At 35.3% G+C, this 25,946-nt stretch overlaps 1 protein-coding gene across 2 annotated transcripts; it reads left to right on the plus strand.

Annotated features, from left to right (window-relative positions):
* The first annotated feature begins 1,090 nt into the window (after nucleotides 1–1,090).
* On the plus strand, nucleotides 1,091–24,178 carry LOC132111415 (transcription regulator protein BACH2-like). Of its 2 annotated transcripts, none has more exons than XM_059518682.1 (5): nucleotides 1,091–1,299; nucleotides 13,126–13,382; nucleotides 16,155–17,636; nucleotides 22,377–22,583; nucleotides 22,680–24,178. In XM_059518682.1, exons 2-5 carry the CDS (start codon nucleotides 13,140–13,142, stop codon nucleotides 23,115–23,117), a joined length of 2,370 nt encoding a protein of 789 aa, XP_059374665.1. In that variant the 5' UTR covers nucleotides 1,091–1,299; nucleotides 13,126–13,139; the 3' UTR covers nucleotides 23,118–24,178. The 2 variants fall into 2 exon arrangements, with proteins under 2 accessions (XP_059374665.1, XP_059374666.1); XM_059518683.1 differs by having other exon boundaries at nucleotides 22,659–22,779.
* Nucleotides 24,179–25,946: the final 1,768 nt, after the last annotated feature.

Raw genomic sequence — 25,946 nt, forward strand, 5'->3', positions numbered from 1 at the left:
TTTTTGAACCTAACAGTGAAATTATGGTTCGTTTGGATCAGAATCAAAGGAGAAGCAAGAGCTGTCTGCGACAACCTGATAATTCACATAATTGCTTGCCAGCTCCCTTGGGGTACAGTGAGATTAAGTGCTGTTATGCCTACTCTGCCCTTGCTCTAATCTTAATATACATACAACCATTATAAAATTGGATCAGTTTTTTTTTTTTCAGATTTATTCAGTTTTAATGTATAACAGCCTGAAATGTGGTTGCAATCCAATTTTCTATTTTTTTTAATAATAAATAAAAACTGTAATCCATGTTTTTGGAAGTTAAAAATAATAATAATAAATGTTATTAGATAAAACCGATTAGATATTACTCATTGTCACAGATTGAGTGCATGTGTTCCAACATATAATATTCATTTATCAGGCTTTTTTTTATTTATTCATGTTTTAAAACATGAATAACTTACAGAATAATGTTGGTTACTGCTACAGTTTTACTTTCTTGCATACGTTTTTAATAAAATTAATGAAAATAAATTATTTTAATAAAGTGTAATAAAATTAAATAATAAAAAATTAATTCAGAATTAGTTTAATAAACAACAAAATTAAAATGCTTATTTACTTGAATAACGTGCAATAGGGTACTGCTACAGTTTTGCTTTCTTGCAAAAGGTTGAAAAGGGATTAAAATTAATTGATTTAAATGAGTTTTAATAAAATTAATGCAATTAATTTATAATTAATTTAAACATGAAAATAAACAAATTAAACTTAATGAATAATCTGCTAAAATGATTAAATGTAATTTAATAAACGATAAACTACAAACCATTATTTATATGAAAACCTTACAACAGGTTACTGCAGGCTTTTTTCTTTCTTGCAAAAGGTTGGAAATTGATTTCAATGAATAATGCATTTTTTACATTTTAAGTGATTAATTTACAGGTGTCAAGAAGTTAGTCCGTTAGATTCACAAATATGTGAAAACGCTGCATGGCTCGTTCTATTTTTCCACTTTTTTTCTATGGGCGCATCGCCATGACGTCATCGCCCCAATGTCAACAATGTTTCAATTTAGAGGAGGCGCGTGCTGGAAATGCCACAATCAGCAAAGAGCAAAGCAAAAGCACGCAGTCTCGAATGTAACTCAACATAGACGAAGATTAAACACAGCGTTCCTCCGGCTTCAAAGAAACGAACAACCGTGCACGCATCTCCAGCTGTTTGCGAAACGCGAAGAAAGAGACCATGTGAAAGCGTCTTTTGCAGAATATCATCGTGCGGAAACGACTGAAAGTTTAGGTGAGTGACCAAGCCGACTGTGGTGCTGTTACAGTTTATGTGCGTATAAGTTGTTTGTGGTCCATGCATGCCTTGCACACAGACAGAAAGCTTACGTCAATGGTTTTGGATGTACAGTCAGTCAGAGGAGCTGCACTGACGTTTTTAGGTCTGCATGTTCGTGCTGCATACAGTCACTGGTAGCCTACTGTAGATGTCAGTTAAAATTATGGGCTGGACTGGATGCACTCTGACCGAGACAATGGAAAGCAGTGATTCAGCCAGACAGTGTTTAATGCCTTTTTGTGTAATTTTCTGTGTGTGCTCATCCCTCTCAAACATCTATCTATCTATCTAGTACAGCCATGCAAAGGCAAAATGAAAAAAAAAAAAAAATCATCCCATGGTTATTATAGTTAACACAAAAAAAACTTTACTTAAAATAAAATTTACATCAACTTAAGTAAATATAAATATATTTTTTTTTAAAAAGTAGAATATAGAAAAATAACTTGTATAAAAGTTATGTGTATGATGACTTTGGAGGAAGTAAAGCTGGTAATGGTCAACAGATAACCAAGCCTTTGGAACAACGAAAACATAAATCAAGAAATAATAGACTTCAGTGTTCCTTAATGTTTCTTATTTTTGGAATTCAAAGAAGGGATGTTGAAACATAAAAAAATAGAGGAATTGCAGCACTGTGTTGTAATGAAAGAAGAAGTGTGAGAAGGCATTAGTTGTTGGCATTGTGAATCTTTACTGTCAGACTCTCAAACACTTTAGAATATCTTATGAAATATCATCTTTATCCTATCTATTCCATTACTGTTTATGAAACCAGTTGCGTTGCACCACAGACCCAGATTTGATGCGTTTTTGATTATTCAGTAAGGGTGAAGATATGGTTAATGAGGGGATGAGTTGTTTGTGGTTTACATCCCGTGAGATGAGATGTTCACAGGTCTTTATGGTGCAGCATATAGAGTAGCTAATTTCCTGTGCTCATTGTAGAAAATCTTATCTGATTCTGGAAATTTTCAAACTGAATCCACCTTTAGCTTTCATCTTAATAAATATGCTCCATTTTTGACACTTTTGAATGTCTTACCTGCGACCTTAGTGTGGTAATATCATGAGACATCTTGGTCTTAATGTGATAATAAGGCTTAACTGCACTGCATTCAATACCAGTTACTGATGTTAAGTGCTCTCAGGATCTTTATAACAGTAAAATAGTTGGCTTAGGGCTTGTATCTGTTTTATTGTTCATCCTGATTTTATATTCCCAAAAGTGTTTAGATGGGTCAAATCAATGGCCAGTGACTAATCAATGGTTCGTCTTTACTGTTGACTGTGCAGAAACCTCTCCTTAGTCATGTAACAGTAGTTTGTTCTTCTGATGAAAGCACAGCAGTTATGGGTTTCTCACTTATCGCTGGTTGAGAAACAGATGTTATTTGTCTTCTGCTTGTGTTTGCAACACAACAGTTTCTTCATTGGCTGAAAACTGCTTCTGTAATGAATTAGTTTGATAAAGCAAACTCAATTCCTGTTTTTTTCATGAAGTGCTTGAGTTACAATATATGTGACATTTAGTGTTCAGAACCTGAAATATTTGTCAGGTAGGAGCTTCTCTGTGCACAGGTCATCATCAGCATATTTTTAGACAAAAAATCATAGCACTTTTTTAGTGTAGAGGATGTGGTTGTTAGATTTGGTTACTGCCCGATTCAAAAACACCCACTTTCAGTATAAATCTTTGAGAAGTTTGATCCCGTTTTGTCCAACTACTTTGAAAATAAATTGCAAACTTTTCCTCAATCATGATTTGAGATATAATTCCTATCTGTAGCATGAAGTTCACATTAGTTCAATAAATAATCCTAAGTATGAGCATTAATAACAGTGCTACAAACACTAATAAACCCAAAGACTGCACTGGTGTATGTGCAATGCATGTCAATTATATTGGGTCTCAACACCATCAAATCACTGACTGATGTGTTCAGAGTTTTGTTTTTGCTCATTTAGTTTCAGTTTGGCTGACTATGATTTTTCACCACTGTATTACTAAGTAATTTCTTTGCCTCCTCTGTACCCAAACATATTATGCTTAATGCTTAAAGTATCAGGTTGTGATATAATGCATCTAAAGCCCACAGATGGGCCAAAGGGTGAGAGAAACAGAGCTGGAATGCACTTGGCCACAGCTGTCATTTATTAACTATGTGGACTTAATGGACCCATTGAGTACTGGTTCACTTCCTGTTGGACGGCTAGAGTAGAGTTAGTCAGAGACATTGACACAATCCAAGATAATACAAACACAGCTAATGGGGCTATTCAAAGATTTCCTAATGGTGAAGGACATTTTTTATTTATATTACACAGGACAGACTGATAAGGGAAATGTTGCTGTATCCTGAACCATTAAAATGTCACCTGCTCGCGTACATAAATACACACACACAAAGTTGCTTGAATCACTTTTCTTTACAATACTTTTTTTTTGCATATTTGTCAAAAAAAACATTCCCAAGACAGTTCTATAGCTATGTTGCCATGCATTTTATGAAATGATGCATATTTCAGCCATTACAGCTTCAGTCTGGAGATCCAAATATATAGCCTCAAGATGCATTCACACTGAAGTAGCTTGCTCAAATCTCCAGCTACACCCCATCTCATCTCTCTTATTCCTTTGAATATAAGTGTCACAATGCTTACTGCTGAGGTTTTTTGTATTTTACCAGAATCTTTTGCTTTGACGGACAGATGAAAGAGGAGCTGTGACTCTTATCCTCTTTGAAGTAGGTCATCAGCTGACTTAGGTAAAAGTAACACAGCTGAAAATGAATGCAGGAAACCAGCTGCATCATAAGCTATAAATGTGTAGGAATTTCAGTATGACTTGTGGGTTACCATTTAACCCTGATAAACTCTTTGGTCACGCTCCCATGTGCGGTTCATGCCGTTATTTCTAGTTTTCATAGTAGTTCAGGTACAAATGCAGTAGTGTGGATGTAGTGACAGCTAAATGACATTGAAAGGACAGTAGTTCACCCAAAAATGAAAATGTTACAAATTTACTCACCATCAGGCCATCAAAGATGTAAATGGGTTTGTTTCTTCATCAGAACAGATTTGGAATAATCACCTGTGGATCCTCTGCACTGAATGGGTGCCGTCAAATCAGAATGAGCTAAAAATAAAATTAATTGATCCACAAGACTCCAGTCCATCAGTTAATGTCTTGTAAAGTAGAATGCTGTGTGTTTTTAAGAAACAAATCCATAAAGATGTTTTATGTTTGAAACATTACTTCTGGTCCATAATCTATAATCTATAATAATGCTTCCTTCAATGAAAAAAGTCCATTACTTGTTGCCCTCTTACATCGAAATCCACTGACACATCTGTTTATCTGACATGATCTGTCTTTGACTGTTTTTGCTTGTAAACGGTGCTTGATCTGTGGAGATTTCTGTCTTGATTCAGTCAGACAAGACAACTTTTTCTATTGAAAGCAATTTTATGGATTGAGAGGAGTGTTTTTGATTATTAGGCTACATATTCGTTTAATACAAACATGTAGCTTTTTTCTCCACAAGATTAATCATCAAAGTTAATCGATGGACTGGAGTTGTAGATTATTGTGATGGTTTTATCAGCTGTTTGGACTCTCATTCTGAAAGCACCCATTCACTGCAGAGGATCCACTGGTGAGCAAATGATGTAATGCTAAATTTCTCCAATTCTGTTCTGATGGAGAAACAAATCTATCTACATTTTGGATAGCCTGAAGGTGAGTACATTTTCAGCAAATTAAAATTTTTACATGAGCTATTCAAAAAATCATCAACCAGAAATGGAATAATCTATTTCATAACGTGAATCTGATCTGTTTTTTGCATTGACTGACTGCATGTGTGGTCCATTTCTACTTTCACTGCATACAGATGAAACATACCTCAGGCGAGATGTGATGTCAGTGTTTCAGCTGAAATAAGAGAGGTATAGACAACATCCTAGAAAATGGAGTGACAGGAAAGAAAGGTCATTCCCAGTGGATTGAAATACCTGTGTTTATTTTAGGAAAGATCTATTGAAATGACAACAGTGAACTTCAGCTCAACTTCAGGGCGGTGATTCTAAATGTCATTGTGATATTGTTTTCCACAGTTTAAGGAGTCTTGAAAAGCAAGACAGTGTCATGACTTGTAATTATAACAGGGAATTTCTCATAAAACAAGTTCTTAATTAATTAACCAGTTTTGCCTAATTAGCAGTCTAAGCGAAAAAGGAAATACATCAGGAGTCAATACATTTTTAGGAAACTAACATGGTTATGGTATTATACTTGTAAACATTTCTACCTTGTCAAATGTCATTCATTATAACAGAAAGATGCCAACCCCTCAGAGGACCTCAGATGATGCTAACCCTGAAACAACTTACAGAACTACCAAATTTTGCTATGTTTGATTGCATCATATAATAATTGCTGTTAATAGTCTTCATCGTCTGTTTGATTACATTTTTTATTTTTCCATACATTTCTGTCATATGCACAAACTGACAGTCACCACTGATAAGCTACTAAATATTGTAGAAACATAGTTTTCTGTAAAGTTGCTTTGCAATGATTTGAATCATAAAAAGCACTACAAATAATCAATTCAATTTCATAAACTTGAATTGAATTGAAATGTTTCAGAGATGTTCTTTAGCATTTCTCAACAGTTTGTTGTCTTAACATGCCTTTGCTCATGTCTAGGTTGTCTTACATGGATAAAAAGTTGTAAACTGTCTTCAAATGTGTGTTTATGCTCTTCATCAGATTTGTAGAACATGATGAAATTTTAATAAGTGCACAAACCTTTCAGCATTTGCTTTTTTTGCATTCCTTATTTTTGATGTTTTGCAATCGGTTTTTGAGATCACAGCAGAATGAAATCTTCAAAGCTTTTCAGCGTTTCCTAGTTGATTATGTTAATAGTTTCTTCCAAGCTATTTGAGCCCATGGTACTTGTGTGATATTCATTTGAAATTCATGATATTTTACTGTTGGGAGGAAATCAGGTGCAACCTGCTGCCTGAACCGTCAGTCACCCTTAGATGGTTACTGCCTCCCATGCTGGCCTCAATAACCATCTGTTTAGAAAGGATGTCCAGACCTTGGTCATGCTGACATCTCATCTACACTGTATGCAAGCAACATGACGTGACAAAACTAGCATGCTCCAGTTTTAATCAAGAAAGCTGTATAGACCACAAAAGTGTGAAAAGCAAAACTGCAATGCGCACACAGTGTAGGCAGCTTTGTTGATTATATCGGGACTGTTCTAGTTTTGTTGTGTTTTCAGGAATTTCTAATAGTGTAGATAAGTTACAAAAGGCAATGAGAAAAAAAGTTCAGCTTTTTAATCTTCTCACTTCAGACGCTGATCTGTGCTTATAGGCAAAATAAAAGTAGGCATAACAGTGTCAATATTGCAATGCTTTAATTTGTGTGTGTGTGTGTGTGTGTGTGTGTGTGTGTTAGGGTGTGTGTTTTGCTCTAAAGGGCCGATTCATTAGAATATTTTTGCAGTGTCTTGCGATTTGTTATTATGGGAGCATAAGAAAAGATATTTGAATAGTGTCTTCAATTTATGCTTCAATAGCAAAACAAATTTTGCATTTACATTTTACATTAAATCTGCATTAAATCTCCTTTAGCAAATTGCTTCAGTATTAATTTTTATCAGTTTTCTTGTAGAAAACAAAAAACAAAAGTTTAGGGTCATTAAGAATTTCTTTTTTTTAAATAAATTATTAGTATTATTCTTATAGGTATTAGTACTTAGTTTTATTTAATCATTGAATGGATCAAAAGACTAAATGATGTTATAGAAATTTATATTGTTACCAAACATTTTTGTCAAATAAATGCTGTTCTTTTCTATTAATCAAAGAATCCTGGCGAAAAAAAAAGTAAGTTGAGAAACAAATCAGCATAAAAAGAAATCAAATGATTTCTGAAGGATTATGTGACAGTACTGGCTGCTGAAAATTCTGCTTTGCGTTAGAGGAATAAATTACATTTTAAAATATATTTAAATAGAAAACAGTTATTTTGTTTTGTAATAATAAAATGTAATTATATTTCATTATATTTCTGCTTTTACTTTTGATCAAATGCAGCCTTGGTGAGCAAGAAAACATTTTCACTAGCATTTAATCTAACAGTTAATCTAATGTACTAATTATTTATGGCAAATTAACTGTAATGCACATTCTCTTGTGATTTTTTGTCTAAAATATCCATGATCTATGTTTTTAATGACTCGTTCATGACCATCTGCTGATTGTATTATGTACCGCTTGTACTGAAGTAGTTTATCCAGCTCATTGCGAGCTTCTAAGTATATTTATAGCCTGCTTGCTGTGTTTTTTTTTGTCATGGTTGCCTCTGCCCATATTAAAGACAGTTATGAGTCACTTCTCACTTCAGTCTGGGAAACCATGACTCATTCAAGATCTGTTTCAGCAACCAATGCCCAAAATACTCTGGCATGGAGTCACCCCCTATCTTTACATTGAAAAGCCTGCTTAGGAATGCCCTGATTGACTTGAGGAGTGGAATTTCAGCTGTTTATCTCACACCTGATTTCCTTTGAATAAGCAACAGTAATTTGTAGAACTAAATGAACTGGCACAACTGCTTTTACTCCTGAAGGACTTTGCCATTCTATTTCTATATTGCAAAGGGAACTGAAGCAAGCTAGATGTGAATGCATTGTGGGACATTTCCCATGAAGTGCCAAAAAACAGCTTGCTTTTTTCTAGGGCTGCACCTAACGATTATTTTGATAATCGATTAATCTGTCGATTATTTTTACGATTAATCGGTTAATGTATTATATTTTAGTTTTTTCCATTTTTTCCCCAAGTAAATTATTAATAAATGGTCTTTATCCTTCAGCATATATTTTTAGGAGATTTTAACCATTTTGCACTGTCATATCCTCATCAAAAATATACCTGGAGTTGTTTTATTGTGTTAGTAATCCTTTGTCGAACTCTTCTGCAATCAAAACACTGACCCATACTCTAGCAAATTTCACAAGGAGATTTCAAATAATGTTTTCACCATGGCAGTCCTTAGAGCTCCTAAAGTAGTTTTACATCCCGAACAAAGCTTATTAAGGAATCTTTCAGAACATATTTTCACGAAGAATAAGGATAAAACAGAATAAAATTGCAGTGCATTGTATTTTATTATTTACTGGGAAACAGCTTTATAGCTTTTGCTGTGAAATTGTAAACAATCCTTCGAAAAAAAGTGCCAATGGCATGAAACCTGAATGGAACTCACAATTTAAAGTAAAATCCATCAGATTGTCCAGAAAAAAAAATTGGACACACACAAAAAACCTGCTGTGTGAAAAAGAGCAGTGAATACTTAGAAAAAAAAGTGCATTTCAAATATCTTTAAACATTTACCTCTCTCATTCAGTCATAATTAGGCTGCACGACTGAATTTTGAACTGGTAAACGACAAACTGATCACAGAACATGTTTGTAAAGCTTTAAATGTTAACTGTTAAAAAGCAATGTTATCAGCTTTTACGACTAAACATTTGCAAACAACATTGTACTGGAGAATCTGCACAAATGAAAGTCTTAGGGGCCGTTCTCAAATCGCGCCTAAAAACGCGTGGAAAACGCTAAGTTAGGCGCACCGCTTTCTCCTTCTTTCCAAAGCGCTCGGGCAGAAGCGCCCCTGAGGCGTCTTTCTTTGCTAAGCAACCATGACGTGCTCTCTCCTTGAAGACGCGGAAATTTCAGCAAAGGATAAATGGATTTGCAACTCTAAAAATCGCTTGCAGTAGCTCTGCTACTAAATTTATTTCAAAATGGAAATCCATATACAACTATGATCAGCTGTTCCTTTCATCTTGACCGAGCTTTTAACGTTGTTACGGGAAAGGATGAAGCTGATTGGTTAGTTCTTGTCACATGACCCGCGGTGCGCTTGCGGCATTCTGAAAAGTTTAAATGTTTTTAACTCGATGCGGTGCGGTGTTGGAAATAACGAACTTGAGCGCGCAAAAGACGCGATATGTGAACGTCCCCTTAAACAGTTCAGTAGTGCAGAGTTTACAGGTTACTCTTCTTTTTTAAAGGCTCAAAGTAAAGTACTCCCACATCACGCTGAATGCTGCAGAGACGCTGTTCGGGAAGCACGTGACATAAAACGAGGCCAGCTATTGGCTATTGGCTACTTCTCCTGCTGTACTGGCTGAGTAAAACCTCCGGTGGCTCATTACTGCCACACTTTGGTCACCACAGATTTGAAATATGCACGAAATGAGCCGCTTCCGGCAAATAAAAGTTATTTAGCAACGAATCGATGACTAAATTAGTTGACAACTATTTCAATAATCGATTTTAATCGATTAAATCGATTCGTTGTTTCACCTCTACTTTTTTCAAAGAGATCCATTCTTTCAAACACCATTTGTTCACATCCTTTATACTGGCATGTGAATATGACAGTAACCCTCTGAATAAGAGACAGCTAACCTTATTTTGAGCACAATAGTTCATTGTTGAAACTAATGATGTCATTGTTGGATTTCCAGCTGGAAAATCCCCCCAAGATGAGCTCTTATCTGAGTTGTGTTGGGTCATTCTGTTTAGTTGTGTGTGGCTTTTCTCTCCTGACATGCAGGCTCCAGCAGCCGCGTCCCGCAACACAAAGTGTGAGCTCATGCAATCTGCAGATAGCGGTTCGCTTATATATTTTACAAGGATATGCACAATGATTCATCAAATGTTCTCACAACCAGAGCATCAGACAGTCATAGAGTTCATGTGTACTGGAGGTCAATGACCGTTACATTGGTTTGGTGCATGGTTAACAAACTTAATATACTCAATTTGTAATGTGTTTTATATCGATGTTATTATAGAATATTTATATATAAAAAGCGAGAGAGCGTAATATTTAAATCTTTGAATTTACCCTTTTATTGGAGACATTTGTACATGCATATATTCATTTATACATAGATATATTTTTATATATTCTGAGTTTTTTAATGTTCATTCTAAACAAACACTCTTATGGAAAACTAAACCGGCAGAAATTAATGCATTAAATAATTAATAAAGATAAACTTAAAATAAAAACATAAAATAATTAATATAATATATAATAAAAAATCAGTTTAGGACTAAATGTTTTTTTTTTTAAATTAAAGTAATGATTTAAAAAAAAAATAATTGTGTTTGTTTTATCAAGTCATATATTCCTGTATTTATGTTCGATTCTTTCTTTCCTCCTTTGTTCATTGGTCAAGTTGTATAGTAAGTTGCTTTGGATAAAAGTTTCTAAAAACATTTTATCATATTATTTTAGTTATTGGCTAATAGTTTCTCCTTTTTACCATGTTAAACCATCTCACTTCAGCTTGTTTTAAAATACAGCATACTGTGATTCTCAGAAAGCTCTTCAGTGGTTGGAACTGAAAGAAGAGCTGCTGTAATCAGGTCAGGATGAAATTAGGCCAGGCTTCTCTTGGTGGTCATAACGGCCATATTACCCCCTGAAGTAGGAGGCCTTGAGTTGTATGTACTTTTTAATTATTGTCTTGGTGATTGTGTGGAAAATGGGGTCACCACAATTGTGCTGTGTTATCAATTATTTAATGTTTGTCCATGTGGGATCTAACGGACTTCTTTACTTGAGCTAAATTTTTGTTGAGTTTAAATGGAAACACTAAAGTAAAAATCACAATTACAACTGCTCTCTGAACCAACTTTAAAAGGGATACTTCACTCAAAAATGAAAATTCTGTCTTCATTTACACAGTTGTAACTTACAAACAACTTGAGGGTGAGTAAATGATAACTGAATTTCCATTCTTGGCTGAACAATCCCTTTTAGCATTGAACATTAACCTGTTCCATTTGTGTCTTGTGCTACTCGCATTTTCTTCAGAAAATGTAAAATTGAGAAAAAAAATTGTGCTGAAATCTCTTTGTAATAAATTAAATTAAACTCAACTATCCAGAATTATACATTTTATATATACGCAGTTTATCGGATTACAGTTTGTTCCTAGAGTGTGTACATGCTCATTTCCATCAAAGGAGTTATCACTCCTGCATTTGAATCCATATTGCTGTTGACAGTGGATCTAGGTCGGGGAATTAGGGGCTTCATAAATTAGGGAGACTGCTGGGTTGGTCAACATCGTGGGCATTTTAACAAATGCTTTCTAATTATATTTCCATTCAGTCCTGGAGGAGCAGAAACCGAATAGGCTAGTTCTGTACCACGTTTGTTTCCACAGCAACCGGTTAAGCCTAGTTTTGCTCTTGAATGAGTTTTTAGTGGACCACTATTCTCAGAGTAGTTTGTCTTTTGATAACCCTTTTCATTGTACTGCTTGTGCAATACACAATACTTTGAGCAGCATTGTAACAAAGCTTATCTGCATCATGGTCATGGTTGTCTGACATAGTCATGCATCAGTGTTGATGATGAAACATGTTGTAATTCCCTCTGTTTATTTGCATGGTATTTTTCCTTTTCAGAGCGACATCTCTGAATGAATTGACATACTGGTGATATCTCATTAGTGTGGGTAAAGCGAGCGAGTGACAGCTTCTATCAGACATTTCTCTGTCATGTGCTTTATTGGGAGATGTGTTAATGATTCACAAGCTGATGCTAAGATAACCAAAGCCAAGATGCTGAATGCCGTTTGTTCGAGTGAGCAATTGCTATTCAACAGCAAATCTTTACTAGAATGGTTCAAAATAATTGGAACTCTTACTAGGTCCTCCTTTCAGCTTTTCACTGCCTCTAGGAATGAACATAAAAAGTGTGATAATAGAGTAGAAACTACTTGTTTTGTTGTAGAAGTATATGTGAGGGATAATGCACAGTCAACTAATTATTACTGCAAAATAAATCTGGATCAGGTCTTCTGTCATCCTCAAGAAATTTATTTTGAAGTAATGAATATAAATATGACCACTTATCAAATAAATGTGGTTATTGTATTATCTTACTTGTTGACCTCTGCTTAGAAAAAATATTCTTGTGTTTATTACATGGATTACAAATCTATGAATATAGTTTTTTAACATATTTAGCTAAAATCTAAAGGTTTATGCTTACCGTATAATCTTCAATAATGTAAAAAATTATATTCACACGTAGTGCAGTTTTATATTGTCTTGTTTGTAGATTAACTTCTGCTTAGAAAAATAGACAACTATCAATGTCCTAATATTACAATATTAATCTAGATAATTTTATTAATCTGCCACATTACTCTTAATTTATTCTTGCAAACTAGGCTCATATTCTTTTGCCTTTATTGTGGTCATGCAGAGCCTTCGTTAGACTCCCTTGAGATCTCTACCTGTACTATTATACACTCACATTTTTTACAGTTGCCAACATGTGTTTGGCTTTCTATATTTAGCAACTGCCCTGAATTTGAGCTTGCTTGTTTGACATATTCTTTATTTTTGAGACCATTACCCTTGACATACTAACACTTTTGCTGTTTATGTGTGACTACAGCCTCTTTGAAACTCCACTAGTGTCATTTTGGAAATTCAGATATCAAAATCCTAATCATTAGTCCAAAGTTAGTTTACAGCTGACACATGCTGCTAATTGGCCATCAGCTCAAGCAATTGTGCAATTGTCCATTATTGGTTTTGGAGAACTGCCATTGAGATGGATAGCATATATGTTTTTTTTCTAGCTTTCACATGTGCAATAAATATTTAATAAGATGTGGAGCAGTCATGTCATATCACTTTTATCCACAGGCTCTGTGTAAGGAATGTCTACGGAGGAGAAGCCTGAAGCTTCCATGTATGTCTATGAGTCGACGGTGCATTGTGCCAACATCCTCCTGTGCCTGAATGAACAGCGGAAGCAGGACGTCCTGTGTGATGTGACAGTGTTGGTTGAGGGGAGGGAGATCCGTGCCCACAGGGCAGTGCTGGCAGCTTGTAGTCAGTATTTCTCCCTGCTGCTCAGGGGCCAGAGGGAACATGAGCCGATCATCAACCTGCCACAGAAGGTGAGTGTCCTCATTTAGCAGAGGTACAGATTCAGCATACATTAACAGCCTGCAAGGATACACCTGAATGACCTGCACTGAAAACCTCACAAATATCCCAACGGTGCTAGATTAGGTTAACTATGAAATCTATGAAATCCTTTATTTTTTGAAGATTACTGCATATAAACATCTTTATTGTCATTTCTTTGTTCATTCATTTTGTTTGTCAGGACTTCTTTTATATTTTTGTGGATAAGGTCATTGACCAGACAAGTTATTGCAGAGATAACTATGCCTGCCTTGAAAATTAAAAGCTGTTATTTCAACAGAGCATGCATTTTATGGTTTGTGATTGCATTTAGAGTGAATGTTGTGTACCATGTCATGAAAAATACTGTGTAAATTAAAAAATGTCTGAAATAGTCATTTGAAAATGTCTTTGTATTTCTGTAGTGAATATACACTACCATTCAAAAGTTGGGTGTTAATACTTTTATTCAAACAATGACTTGTTCAAAAAATATATTTGTAAAGAAAACTGCAATGTTTTCAAAAGATTTCTGCTTACAATGCTATTCTTTTGAACTTTATATTCATCAAGGAAATTATACAAAAAAAATGTATTATGATTTTCTTAAATTATTAAGCAGCCGAACCCTTTTTAATATTAATTAAAGAAATATTTTTAAGATTAAGATTTTGACATGGATAATGTTACAAAATATATTTCAAATAAATAGTGTTCTTTTGATCTTTCTATTTATCAAAGAATCTGGTATATTTTCACAAAAAAATATTAAGCAGCACTGCATTGATAAAAAATGTTTCTTAAACACCAAATCAGCATATTAGAATGATTTCTGAAGGATCATGTGACACTGAAGACTTTCAAAATTCAGCTTTGTCATTTACAGGAATAAGTTACATTTTTAAATATTTTAATATATTATATTGTTTATTTTGTGGTTGATATTACTATATATATATAGCTGGTTTACTGTATCAACTTAGTTTCCTTTTAGGAGTATTGTTTTCTAACATCAAGAAATGTTTTTCTTTGTGTACTGATAGATAGAACAGTCCAACAGGAATGTGTCAGTGAAGAAAACATGTTCATCGTTTGCAGCTTTGAGTTGGCTTAATTGCTTATGTTGTTTACCAGGAGTGTTACCTCTCAGAACTTCATTCCGCTTGAATGATTTATTTATGGCTTAGCTTTTGTGTTGTAATACTTTAGGTGCTTTGCAAACTCAAAGCAAGCTCAAACTTATATTACAATATCCCAGATATGTCAGAAGCCCCGTTTTGCCTCTGCTTATATATTAATCATCTTCAAAACACTTAATGTCAAATTGTATTCTGTAATGACCGGGAAATTGGCTTCATATCTCATTCTCTCCTCATAGCCATGCTGAGCTGCTTTATAGTGTGGAGTCCCTGCTTTCTGCTTTGTGTGTTTGTGTGTGTGTGTACATGCGTCCCTGCCTGCTGCCCTCATTAGGATTGCTGGTTATAACATTAAAAGAGTCTCATATGGTGCTTGGCTTCCATAAAGACATGCTTCTGCAGGCGGCAGCTGCTGATGCCAGCTGAAAATAGATCCACAGAATGCTCAGCAAAAACCCCCCACCCACCCCAAAGCTTTTCTATTTATTAGCATCTCTGGGAGGACTGACTGAATGTCTGGGAGAGCTGTATTTTCAGCAGGATGACTTTCTATTTTAAAGATGATGTTCTTGGTGTGGTTGCACTGCCCCAAGCATTCATGGATACCTGTGAGAGCGATAGTGATTGAAAGTGATGAGAGGGGTTGGTTTATTTTTGTTCCTGACACTCTGCAGCTCACTTAATTTTATTACTTCACATAAAGCCTTGTAGGACCTTTATAGGAAGCTCAGATACTTTGTAGCATAGACACAGTTATGATTTTTAAATGTGATTTGAGGATGATCTGATTATTCTCAGTCACTTGTGGTCACATTTTCCACAAACATATTAAACAGCACAGCTGTTCTCAACATTAATAATTATTAGAAATGCTTCCTGAGCACCAAATTACAATATTAGAATGATTTCTGAAGGATCATGTGACACTGAAGGCTGAAAATTAAGCTTAGCCATCACTGGAATGAACTGCATTTTAAAATATATTAAATTAGAAAACATACATTTTAAATTTTAAGAATTCACAATATTTTTACTGTATTGTTGATTTAAAAAATGCAGCCTTGGTGAGCATAAGAGTTCTTTCAGAAACGTTTTAACAACTTCACTCCAAACTTTTGAACAGTTGTGTGTGCGTCTATATATAAGTCAATATTTAAGTCACTTTTGTATAATCCACTCTACCCTTTTTTCATTTAAATGATCTTTGTCATCATCTAACACTTAATCTTTAAAAATGTGTATAATTTAATAAAACTGTTAAATGTAATAGTTAGCAAAGATCAAAATAAACATCAGTTTTTCATACTGTAGAATGTCATAACTACATTCAATTATGTTTGAATTATTTTCATTCTTTTTTCTTTTATATGTTTTTAGACAAAGTAGTATCAGATTTTAATGTCTACCATTTAATTAGAAATATCAGTGCATCACTATTATTTAAGTCTTAAAGGTACAGTAGTAAACAGACTTTTGGAATTTTTAAAGAAGGTAGAAAATGAATGGAGACCTTGAGTAACAATGTAAGTGCTCTTTGGGAAAACAAATAAAACTTCACAAAAGTGCCGCTGAAAATACCACTGATGACCCTGGAATGTCAGCTTGTTTTGTTTTCTTTTTTAGATCACGGAGAAAGGCTTTGTTCCACTGTTGCAGTTTGCTTACACAGCCAAGCTGCTACTCAACAAGGACAACATCCACAATGTTATGTGTTGTGCAGAATTCCTGGGAATGCACAACCTCGAAGACTCCTGCTTCCGCTTCCTACAGACCCAAATGAAAAGTGAGGTTCCTGGCATGCACACCAGCAAGAATCCTCTTTCACCCCAGACCCTGGTTCAGAAGCATCCTGATAATGGGTCAGTGGACCCAAAGGTGCGGTTGAGTGTTTCCAAACCACCACTGTTCAGATCAAGCCTGCATCCTGAAAATGATCAATTAAAAGACACCAACAACCTGCATCAATCAGACCAACCTCCAGATTTTGACATCCCTCATTATCCCAAATATAGAAAGTACCATCAGGTTCTTGCAAAGCACACCGCAACCACCTCCTCACACAGCAGTACCTCAAGCTTACACAGATCCCTGCAGGATACCGTCACCAGTAGCGATGCCCAGGGCCTTGATCTTTTCAAGGTCAAAGCAGAACCGGCAAATGGGGAAGACTGTGTGCCACTGGATTTGTCAGAGTTGGAGCAGGATGGTCTGGTCAGGGGTAAAGGGAATGAGATGGAGATGGAGATGGAGATGGAAATGGAGTTTGAAGGAAGACAACTTAGTTCAACACCCATGGAATTGCCTGTGAGCAAACGTTCACCAGTGTGCCTGCGCTCCCTTGTTAAAAAGGAAGCCACGTCTTCGGATCATTGTCTTAGGACTGATCTGCAACTCAACAGCAGAACCTCTCCCCTTCAAGAACAAGTTGCTCTAGATTGCTTCCAAAAAGACTATAAGGCCTTCGTTGGGGGACTTGGAGTGACATCCTCAAAGAAGGCTGAGAAATTAACTGATGGCGTGTCGCTCAAGTCACTTTCCTTTGAGATGATCTGTTCTCAAGAATCTGAACAGGAGAGCGACAGAACAAGTGTCATCTTCTCCTCTCAAGCCCCCTACCATCTGGCAGCACCCGTTCACTCTTATCCGGGTGAGAGCTGTTTGGGCCAGGAGACCCCGGATGACTTATGGGCAGGTTCCAGCCAGTCATTCCCCTGCTCCCAAGCACTGTCCCCAACTTCTGTCACTCAAGAACCCGCATTGCCCTACCGCCGCCGGCCAAAGAGCAGCTGTCCGGTGCCCATTAAGATGTGTCCCCGTTCATCTCATGCCGAGAGCCACATCAGAACCTCCAGCTCTTGCTCTTCCTACTCCTATGCTGAAGATGGCAGTGGAGGATCTCCTTCCAGCCTGCCACAGTTTGAGCTGTCTACCTCTCCTTGTTCCACCATGGCGCGATGCCTGGTCCTTGACCACCAGGAGCATAGCATGTCGGGGCCACCAAAGATTAAGTTCGAGAAGTCCTACGACACTAATTCCAGTGATGAATCTGGATCTTTTTCTGATGGAGATAGCGAATCCTTTCCCTCCAAAGAGCTCAGTCAAGAGGTTGGTGTATGTTTGTAAATATTAGTTTTGGTCTAATGCACTGATATTTAGGATTATTTGGAATAAATGTTGCACATTCTGTGTTCAAAGTAAATAGCAAAGTGGAAATTAAAACTTGTAGTGTAAAGCTGAAAATCGAGACATGGCTTAGTGCAATTATCAAATCACATAAATATAAGAGCTGCATGTCTCAGATGATTGCATGGCTTTTGGCTTTCATGGCTCCCTGTGTTTTTTCCACCAAAAATCAAACCTCAATGTTTTGAAAATGTAAAAATTTAGAAATTGAGACAGCAAAATGTTTTATTAGTAATGTACAGTCGTAATGTAAAATAAAATTATTATATTTTTCTTTAATAATACTGATTTTTTTTTTTTCCAGTTAAGTATTGCAATAGTAATATTCCTCGCCAAATTCTGCATCCCTACAGGCAGGCACAACAAACCTGGAACCCCCCCTTTTTTTTTTTTTTTTTTTTTTTTTTTTTTTTATATCATCAGACTATATCGTGATCACAAATTTTATCAGAATAATCAAATTCATTTTTCTGTTGCCTAAATAGTGCAGCCCTATTGCAGTGGTTAGCACACATATGCTGTTCAAATTCAAAAGAAAAGAAAAATCCACATAAATAATTATGAAAAAAATAAACATTACAAAACATTCCCACATTCGATTCCTGCGCTTCTGAGATTAAGCATCAAGAATCAACTTGGCTAACACTGGAGGGTTGCCATGGCAATAAGCTCTGAGCCATTCTTGTTTCTAAGGTCCCAATGACATAATTGCTCCTCCTCCTGACAACACACACATTGGAAGTTCAAGAATCGGTGTATGATAATTTGTGCTCTGATTTAGTCGTTTGATTTTTGATGACCCAGTTGATTCAGTTGTTGTCAGTTATCAAGTGACTACAAAGATTAAGTGTTGTTTTTTTGTGTGTGAGTGTGGAATTCTTAAAGTTTTGAAACCAGCTGCATAAAAACCCAGATACTGTATTTCACAGCAGCATTATGAAACTGATAGCTTCTACAATATGATTGAATGAGCTTCCTTCTAAACTGCTTTAAAATAGAGGATATATGTGCGCACCTTTTGACTAAACTTTAGTTCTGTCTGGCAAACATAAACATTACATGTAGGCAAATTCACTACAAAAATGACTTTTTAATTGGGTTTTAATTAGTCTTTATTTGTTTTCCATATATATATATATATATATATATATATATATATATATATATATATATATATATATATATATATATATATATATATATATATATATATAACAAGATAAACTGACTTGAAACTACACTGAACAAGATAAGACTTGTTTTCATAGATTGTATCTTGAATATAAATATAATCTCTCTTAAATTTTTTATTTTAACTTGTTTGTACTTCAAAAATGAAAAGAAAAAAATCTGCAAGTAGGTTAAAATGTACTCTTATTAAAGATTAAAGAAAAAGAATAAACAATATCTTCTGGAGTTTTGCTTCTTAAAGTGATAGCTCACCCAAAAATGAAAATTGTCACTGTCAATTTGTTCCGAACCTGTATGGATTTCTTTCTTCCAAGCAGCTTTTTAGTCCCCACTCTAGAACACGAAATAATATATTTTGAAGAATGTGGTACACAAAACTGGTTAAAAAAAATATAATAAAAATACTGTAGTATTTACATTTACATTTAATCATTTAGCAGATGCTTTTATCCAAAGCGACTTACAAATGAGAACAATAGAAGCAGTCAGACCAACAAGAGAACAACAACAGCATGTAAGTGACATGACAAGTCTCAGTTAGTCTAGTACAGAACAAGTGGCCAGGTGTTTTTTTTTTTAAGAATATAATAGACAAGAAAAGAAAAGGTAAGTGCTGGTATAAGTTGGTACCTTTTTTAGGTAACTTCCCATACTGTTGAAACTCATACGGGTTTGGAACGACATGAGGGTGAGTAAATATTGACAGAATTTTAATTTTGGGGTGAACTATCCCTTTAAGTACATTTATCTAATTTCAGGTGTTTTTAGACATTAACTAGAAAACTGTTTATAATGTTTGTCCGTACAAATAGATGTTAACTATATAATGAACATTATGGCAAAAAAAGAGAGCCATGACATTTAGATGGTACTTCTAAGTATCCAAAGCACCATGGTAATACCATGCTATTTTTTATTAGTCACAAATTAAAGAAAAAAATAGGTTATGACAAAATGTTAAATTTGACCCAATAAAGTGTAGAAATCTCTGCAGAAACTATCTTTCTATAGCCGTCTTTATTCTGCCCTTCATTCGACCTGAGTTTAAAGCTCCCAGCTACAGGTCCCCAGACAGAAGTGGGGCACCGGCCCCCAGGCTGCCATCTGATGATGGGCCGCTTCACCTCACTGGCTAACAGATGAGCCCTTCTTCATTGTAGGAATGCTTTCTCCCAGAAACCTGACTTCAGAAAGAAGGAGAGGAGAAAACGTGCCTGTGCAGCTGGAAGCCTAATCTGTCATTCTAGCCTTATTACAGAGCTCTCTGTAGTAGAGCGGTTAAATATAGACCTCCATTTTACACAGACTGAGCAGTGGCACAAGGACACAGAAGAGAGAGGGAGTATTCGTCATGGTGATCACTGTGACCAACTCCCTCAGCAGAGTTTTAAGTCAGGTTTCATCTTTGTCATAGAAATGAGATTTCAGTCGTTATATTTGCAGAATATGTAATTGAACCATAATGTGTAGCTTATTACAATCACATATTACCAACCCACCTAAAATACTTCAGCACATTAAAGAACAAAATGTAGACTCAGTGGCTTGCCGGAAAGGAAATTTATATATGAATTAATCATAAAGCATTTAATTATTAAACATAATTATTTAAAATAACTGTTCTATTTTAATATTTTTTAAAGATATTATTTAATCCTGTGATGGCAAAGCTAAATTTTTAGCAGCCATTACTCTATACTCTAGTCTTCAGTGTCACATGATCCTTCAGAAATGATTATTATTATCAATGTTGAAAACAGTGTAACTGCTTAATATTTTGTCTGGATTTTTTGTCAGCATGTGTGTGTGTGTGTATATATATATATATATATATATATATATATATATATATATATATATATACACACACGTGTACTGTATACAAGTTTATTTTCCACTGCCTTTATTATTAGTGCTCTGGATGTAAATTAATAAAACATTTCATACAAGTTAGATGACGGTGTCATCTAGTGGTGAAGCACTATAAATTCTGTAAAGAAAGTGTCAAATTTTCCATATATATATATATATATATATATATATATATATATATTAGTGGTGGGCATAGATAAAAAAAAATTATCTAGAATAATCTCACTGTGATCTTGATTAATCTAGATTAAAATGTCTCATTCAAATTCCAGTTGCGTTCCAGGACCGTTGCGTCTGCAGCAGTGCAGCGATCGTTTACGTACCGAGTAGCGAACTGCAAACACGTCCTGTGTGAAAGCACATCTAGTCCGTGCTGCACAAATGTAACGCACACGGACTGTATACAACTGCAGACGGAGTATGTGTGAAACAGGCGTGAGCAGGGCCGTAGCTGTGGTCAGCAGGGACCCGGTGAAGGTTGTACCAGTGGGCCCTGTTTGAAATTGTTTAATTTGTATGTTCGTTTATTTTTATTTATTTGTGCTATTTACACAATGTTTAAGTTTTTTTCAAGTTTGTAGGTGTCAAGGTACAGAAACCAAATAATTAAATGTAAAATAGCACTGGATAGTCTTCAATGTAAAAATGAAATATACAATCAAACCTACATTTATTCAGACACCTTCAACATTTCTCACATTATTACAGTCTATTTGCTATATATATCAAAAATTATATCTGGTGTCTGAATAATTTTTGGTTTGACTGATAAAACTACAAAGTAATTCAGTCAAGAGCAATGAGTGATTTCATTTTCTTGGATTAACATTACAGCAGCCAGTAGCTAAATTAGGCGCGGTCACTTTAAGAGACGATGAACGCATCCAATATAATACACATCCCATTTTTTTCCTCAACTGTTTACTTTCACTTAAGAAAAAACTGACAGTTTTTTCGAGCATAATTTCCAAGGTGGATATTTTGACATATTTTGTATATATTTGTCGGTGCAAGAGCAAAAATAAGCAAATTCGATGTTCAAGTTTGAGACGCCTTTCTCTGCGTGAGCCCTGAACACCAGAACACCGCGAGTACTGAATAGGTCTCTTTCACATCTTTTTGTTTGTTCAAACTGCGATTTGTATTTGTATTCGTGCGCACTGAACACAGCGCGCGAGTAACCAGCTACTCTGTTCAGCTTTTCCGCGTCTTGTGTTTGGATGCTTTAATGTTTAAATCGACAAGCGGACAAGGCTTAAAAACACGTGAAAAAGATAAGCTTTCGTGACGATGCGCAGCAGTGGCCCGTCAACTGTCCTGAGCATCTTTTTAGGCTGGCCTCAGCCAATTGTTTATATAAAATATCAAGGTGAAAGTCTTGCTTGGTATAGACTCAGCTCCCAACCCAACTTTGAGAATAGATTAACTGTGTGAAATATATATATATACATACATACATACATACATATACATAGCCTACATATACATATGTATAATAATATTATTATATTTTTTTTTGTTGCTGTTTTTTTGTTTATTTGATGTTTCTTCCAGTATAAAGTGTTGCATGCTGTAAAATAATGTGCTTTACACTTGCAGATCAAACTGCCTTTCTCAATAGACCATATCACAGAGCTGACACGCAATGACTTTCAGCTGATGATTAAGATGCATACGCTGACCTCAGATCAGCTAGACTTCATCCACAACTTGAGACGCCGCAGTAAAAACCGCATCGCAGCTCAGCGCTGCAGGAAAAGAAAGCTGGACTGCATCCAGAACCTGGAGCATGAGATTCACAAACTGGTAGGCCACGACCAACAAACTAAGAGTGTTTGCTTGCACAAGAATCTAGATTTTTCTATACCACCTTCATTATAGCATCTGTTTCTCCTCCGTTAGGTCTGTGAGAGACAGAAGCTCCTAACTGAACGCAGCCAGTTGAAGACCTGCATGGGGGAGCTGTGGGAGAACTTCTCCTTTTTGTCTCAGGAGGTCTGCAGGGAAGAACAATGGAGTCCAGAACAGTCTCGGTCTTTGTATAATCTACACCCAGAACCAGTTTCATCCAGTCCAACCAATACAGACCTTAGAATCTCTCCCAATCCCACCAGTATAGACGTCACTCTCACCTCACACAACAGCGTGGTGTTGTCTTCAGGCTTAACTGGCTGCCAGGCCGTAGCCGAACCACAACACATACACCTAAGAGTGGACAGAGAGACTGTCACTTCTGAGAGGTCAGAACCTTCCCACGCGGGCAGCTCAAGTGTGACAACTGATTTCTGCCAGGAATTGACAGAGAAGTGTACGACAGAAGAGCTGCCCGAGAGAAACTGAGTCCGGTGAATTGCATTTTTATCTGTTATCATAAGAATTGGTTCCGTGTTCAAATGTTACTTTTTTTCACTACGTTAAAGGACTGTTCTGTTGTTATCTTCATGGTGCATCACCTGATGTGTTTTGTTCGTGTGCGCATATGGATTTGTTCTATGATGATGCTAAAATAATTTCATTTTGAACAGTTCCTTCATTTTTTCATATTAATTTTATGCTATCTAGTTCTCAGATTTATCTCAGGAATTTCAGATTTTTGGCACAACTTTAAATCAAGCAGCATATGCAAATGTGACATTGAGTGTTTGAAAGTGTTTTGTATCTTTTGTGCATTAAAGCATTCCTAACAAAATAGAATGTTGGAGAAAACTAAACAGCTGCTCACCTCAATTTGCAAGAAGCCAAGCAATCTGTTTGTCAGCATGGAGAAATCAACATCTGGTCATCTCTTTCTAAACTAGCTTAATGGAGAGCTCTTCTACAAAATAGATGATGAAGCAGTGACGATTAGCTGCCTGCATGTTCCCTCAAATATTTTGTGATGAAGCATCATTTGATATGGAAGCAATTTTCTACAGAAGTTCAGTTTTCTAGACTTTTCAAATGATTGATCAGGGAGGTCTGTTGTATAAAACTCCCCAAGCAAACTTCTGACTTTCAGTTATTCTGACGTTCATTTTGGCAGCTTACACTTAGATCTCTCAGACCTGATTTGATTCTTTCAGGGCGTTATGCACATGATAATTTTACTGCAGTCAGAAATCAAAGCAAATCAATATTATTTTCCTCTCTTATGTTATTTTTTTTTATGGGTGCGGGGTTGGGTGGGTTGCAGTCCTTTATCATTTTTAAAATGATAATAAGTGTGTATACTTGTCCATAGTACACTTTCAGTGTTTCATTAGTTCAATGGTCATAATGTTTTCACTCTTACAAGTTCTCAAATCACTGCTTCCTTTAATTCGGTGTAATTTTCGCTAGTCTTATAACACTTTTACATTTTTGATTTAATAACGGGGTGAAAAATCAAGCCTTAAGTTAACAAGAGTTGAAAAAGCTTAATGCTGCATCTGCTTCGTCACAATACTGAAGTTCAAAGCAGAGATGGGGTATATGTTTTCATGTTTTAATTAATTTAGTCTGTTTACTTTAAACTATTGTGAACTGCATGGTTTAAGATTTAAGGCATGATTAAGCTTTGTTTAATATTTGGTTTTACCAAAACGTTTGGGAATCTGATTAAACATTGATTGAGCAAAATTAATCAGAAAAGCTTTGGCCTTTTGCATATAGTCATCTTGGTTAATTTGTGCACCATAAAAGAGAATTCTTAAATAATTGACTGTCAGGACGACATGATGTTTATAAATTCTTCAGAATTCTGTGCGTATTCTGAATTTGTATTCTCATGAGTATGGATTTGGATAAATCAATTAATCATACCTTTGTTATATGATGCACCACAGTTGTGATATGAATATTATGATAAGGGACAAAATTAATATTGGTTATTAGTTTACAATGCAGTAGGGAGAGTTTTGACATCCACCGAGCTCAGGTCTGTAGCAGAACTGGTTTACAACCTTTTTAAAAGTTGTTTTACAATCACTTATTTTATGTAGATTTTGTATGTATTGTACATATTCTGTTAAGAGGTATTTGTGGAATTCTTTGAAAATGATTGTTTCGCTTTCTTTTGTTAATTAAATCTCGAAAAGTTGTGACCTCAATGTTCATAATCAGTATTTGTTTCATTCTTGAATGTGTCCACATTGAATTTGTCTACTAGGATATTAAATAAATTGCCAAGCATGTTTTATGCAGATTGAATGCGTTTTGCATCATTTGCTCTGAGGATTTTAAAATTGGCACGATCTGGATTCACCCTGAATTCAAACACAAACACTTTTGGAAATGAGAAAACTTTTATTTTCTTCTGAATTTGATGTAAGAGTCCATCAGCTTGCGTCACGTTTTATGGATGCAAGCGAAATTTTTTTCAAAATGTTATTTTTTGCCAGCTGTTGGAAGGTCTGAAGTTTTTATAAATATGCAGAGATGTCTTTTGTACAGTTGCTGAGAGAGCTCAACGCGCTGCAAATTGAAAAAGCACCTGCAAATAAAGAAAACAACTTAATCAATTAGACAACAAACGCACTGCAAATACTCACAATAGAAGCAAATGAAAAAAATGCACTACAAATACAATTATTGTGTGCATTTGCAGTGAGTTTCTTTATTTGTTTGCTTGTGTGCATTTGCAGCACCTGCTGTCAAACTGATGAAGAGTTTTTTTTTTTTGCTGTTGCTTTATTTGCGTATGTTTTCTGAAGTTGCAACGCTTTAAGCTCTCCATACCAGCCACCATACCTTTGGCTTCCATAATTGGACATGGAAAAATAGTATAACATGATTTACTGGTAAATTAAGGTGCTTAGAATAAAAAATTAACAGTACAAAACAGCACAACCTATACCACGTTGAAGCTGTGTTAAACCAGTGCTATCCTGGAAAGCATTTGTCGCTGATATCTCCATTCATTTCTGCTCATGAACGGCCTGTTACATTCCTGTTGTCCTTCTGCGCTTCTTAATTTCACTTTTTCATGATGGAAGAGATATCCAAGAATACACTCTGTAAAAAAAAAAAAGAGGACATTTTTCATATCAGTAAACAAATTTGGCACACATCTGAGAAATAATAATCATCAGTATTTATTTTTAGTATTTATTATATATAAAATATAAAACATAAACACTCATTAATATTAACACAATTTTGTAATTAATATTTATTATAATTAATAAAATACATTTTTTTGAATGTAACAGG

The sequence above is a fragment of the Carassius carassius genome, chromosome 31 (assembly GCF_963082965.1).
Source record: "Carassius carassius chromosome 31, fCarCar2.1, whole genome shotgun sequence".
Taxonomy (NCBI): domain Eukaryota; kingdom Metazoa; phylum Chordata; class Actinopteri; order Cypriniformes; family Cyprinidae; genus Carassius; species Carassius carassius.

Coding starts and splice junctions, on each gene's coding strand:
- LOC132111415 (XM_059518682.1), top strand. CDS start 13,140: ATGTCTACGGAGGAGAAGCCTGAAGCTTCCATGTATGTCTATGAGTCG. Junction 13,383..16,154: donor TCATCAACCTGCCACAGAAG/GTGAGTGTCCTC, acceptor TTTCTTTTTTAG/ATCACGGAGAAAGGCTTTGT. Junction 22,584..22,679: donor AGCATGAGATTCACAAACTG/GTAGGCCACGAC, acceptor CTCCTCCGTTAG/GTCTGTGAGAGACAGAAGCT.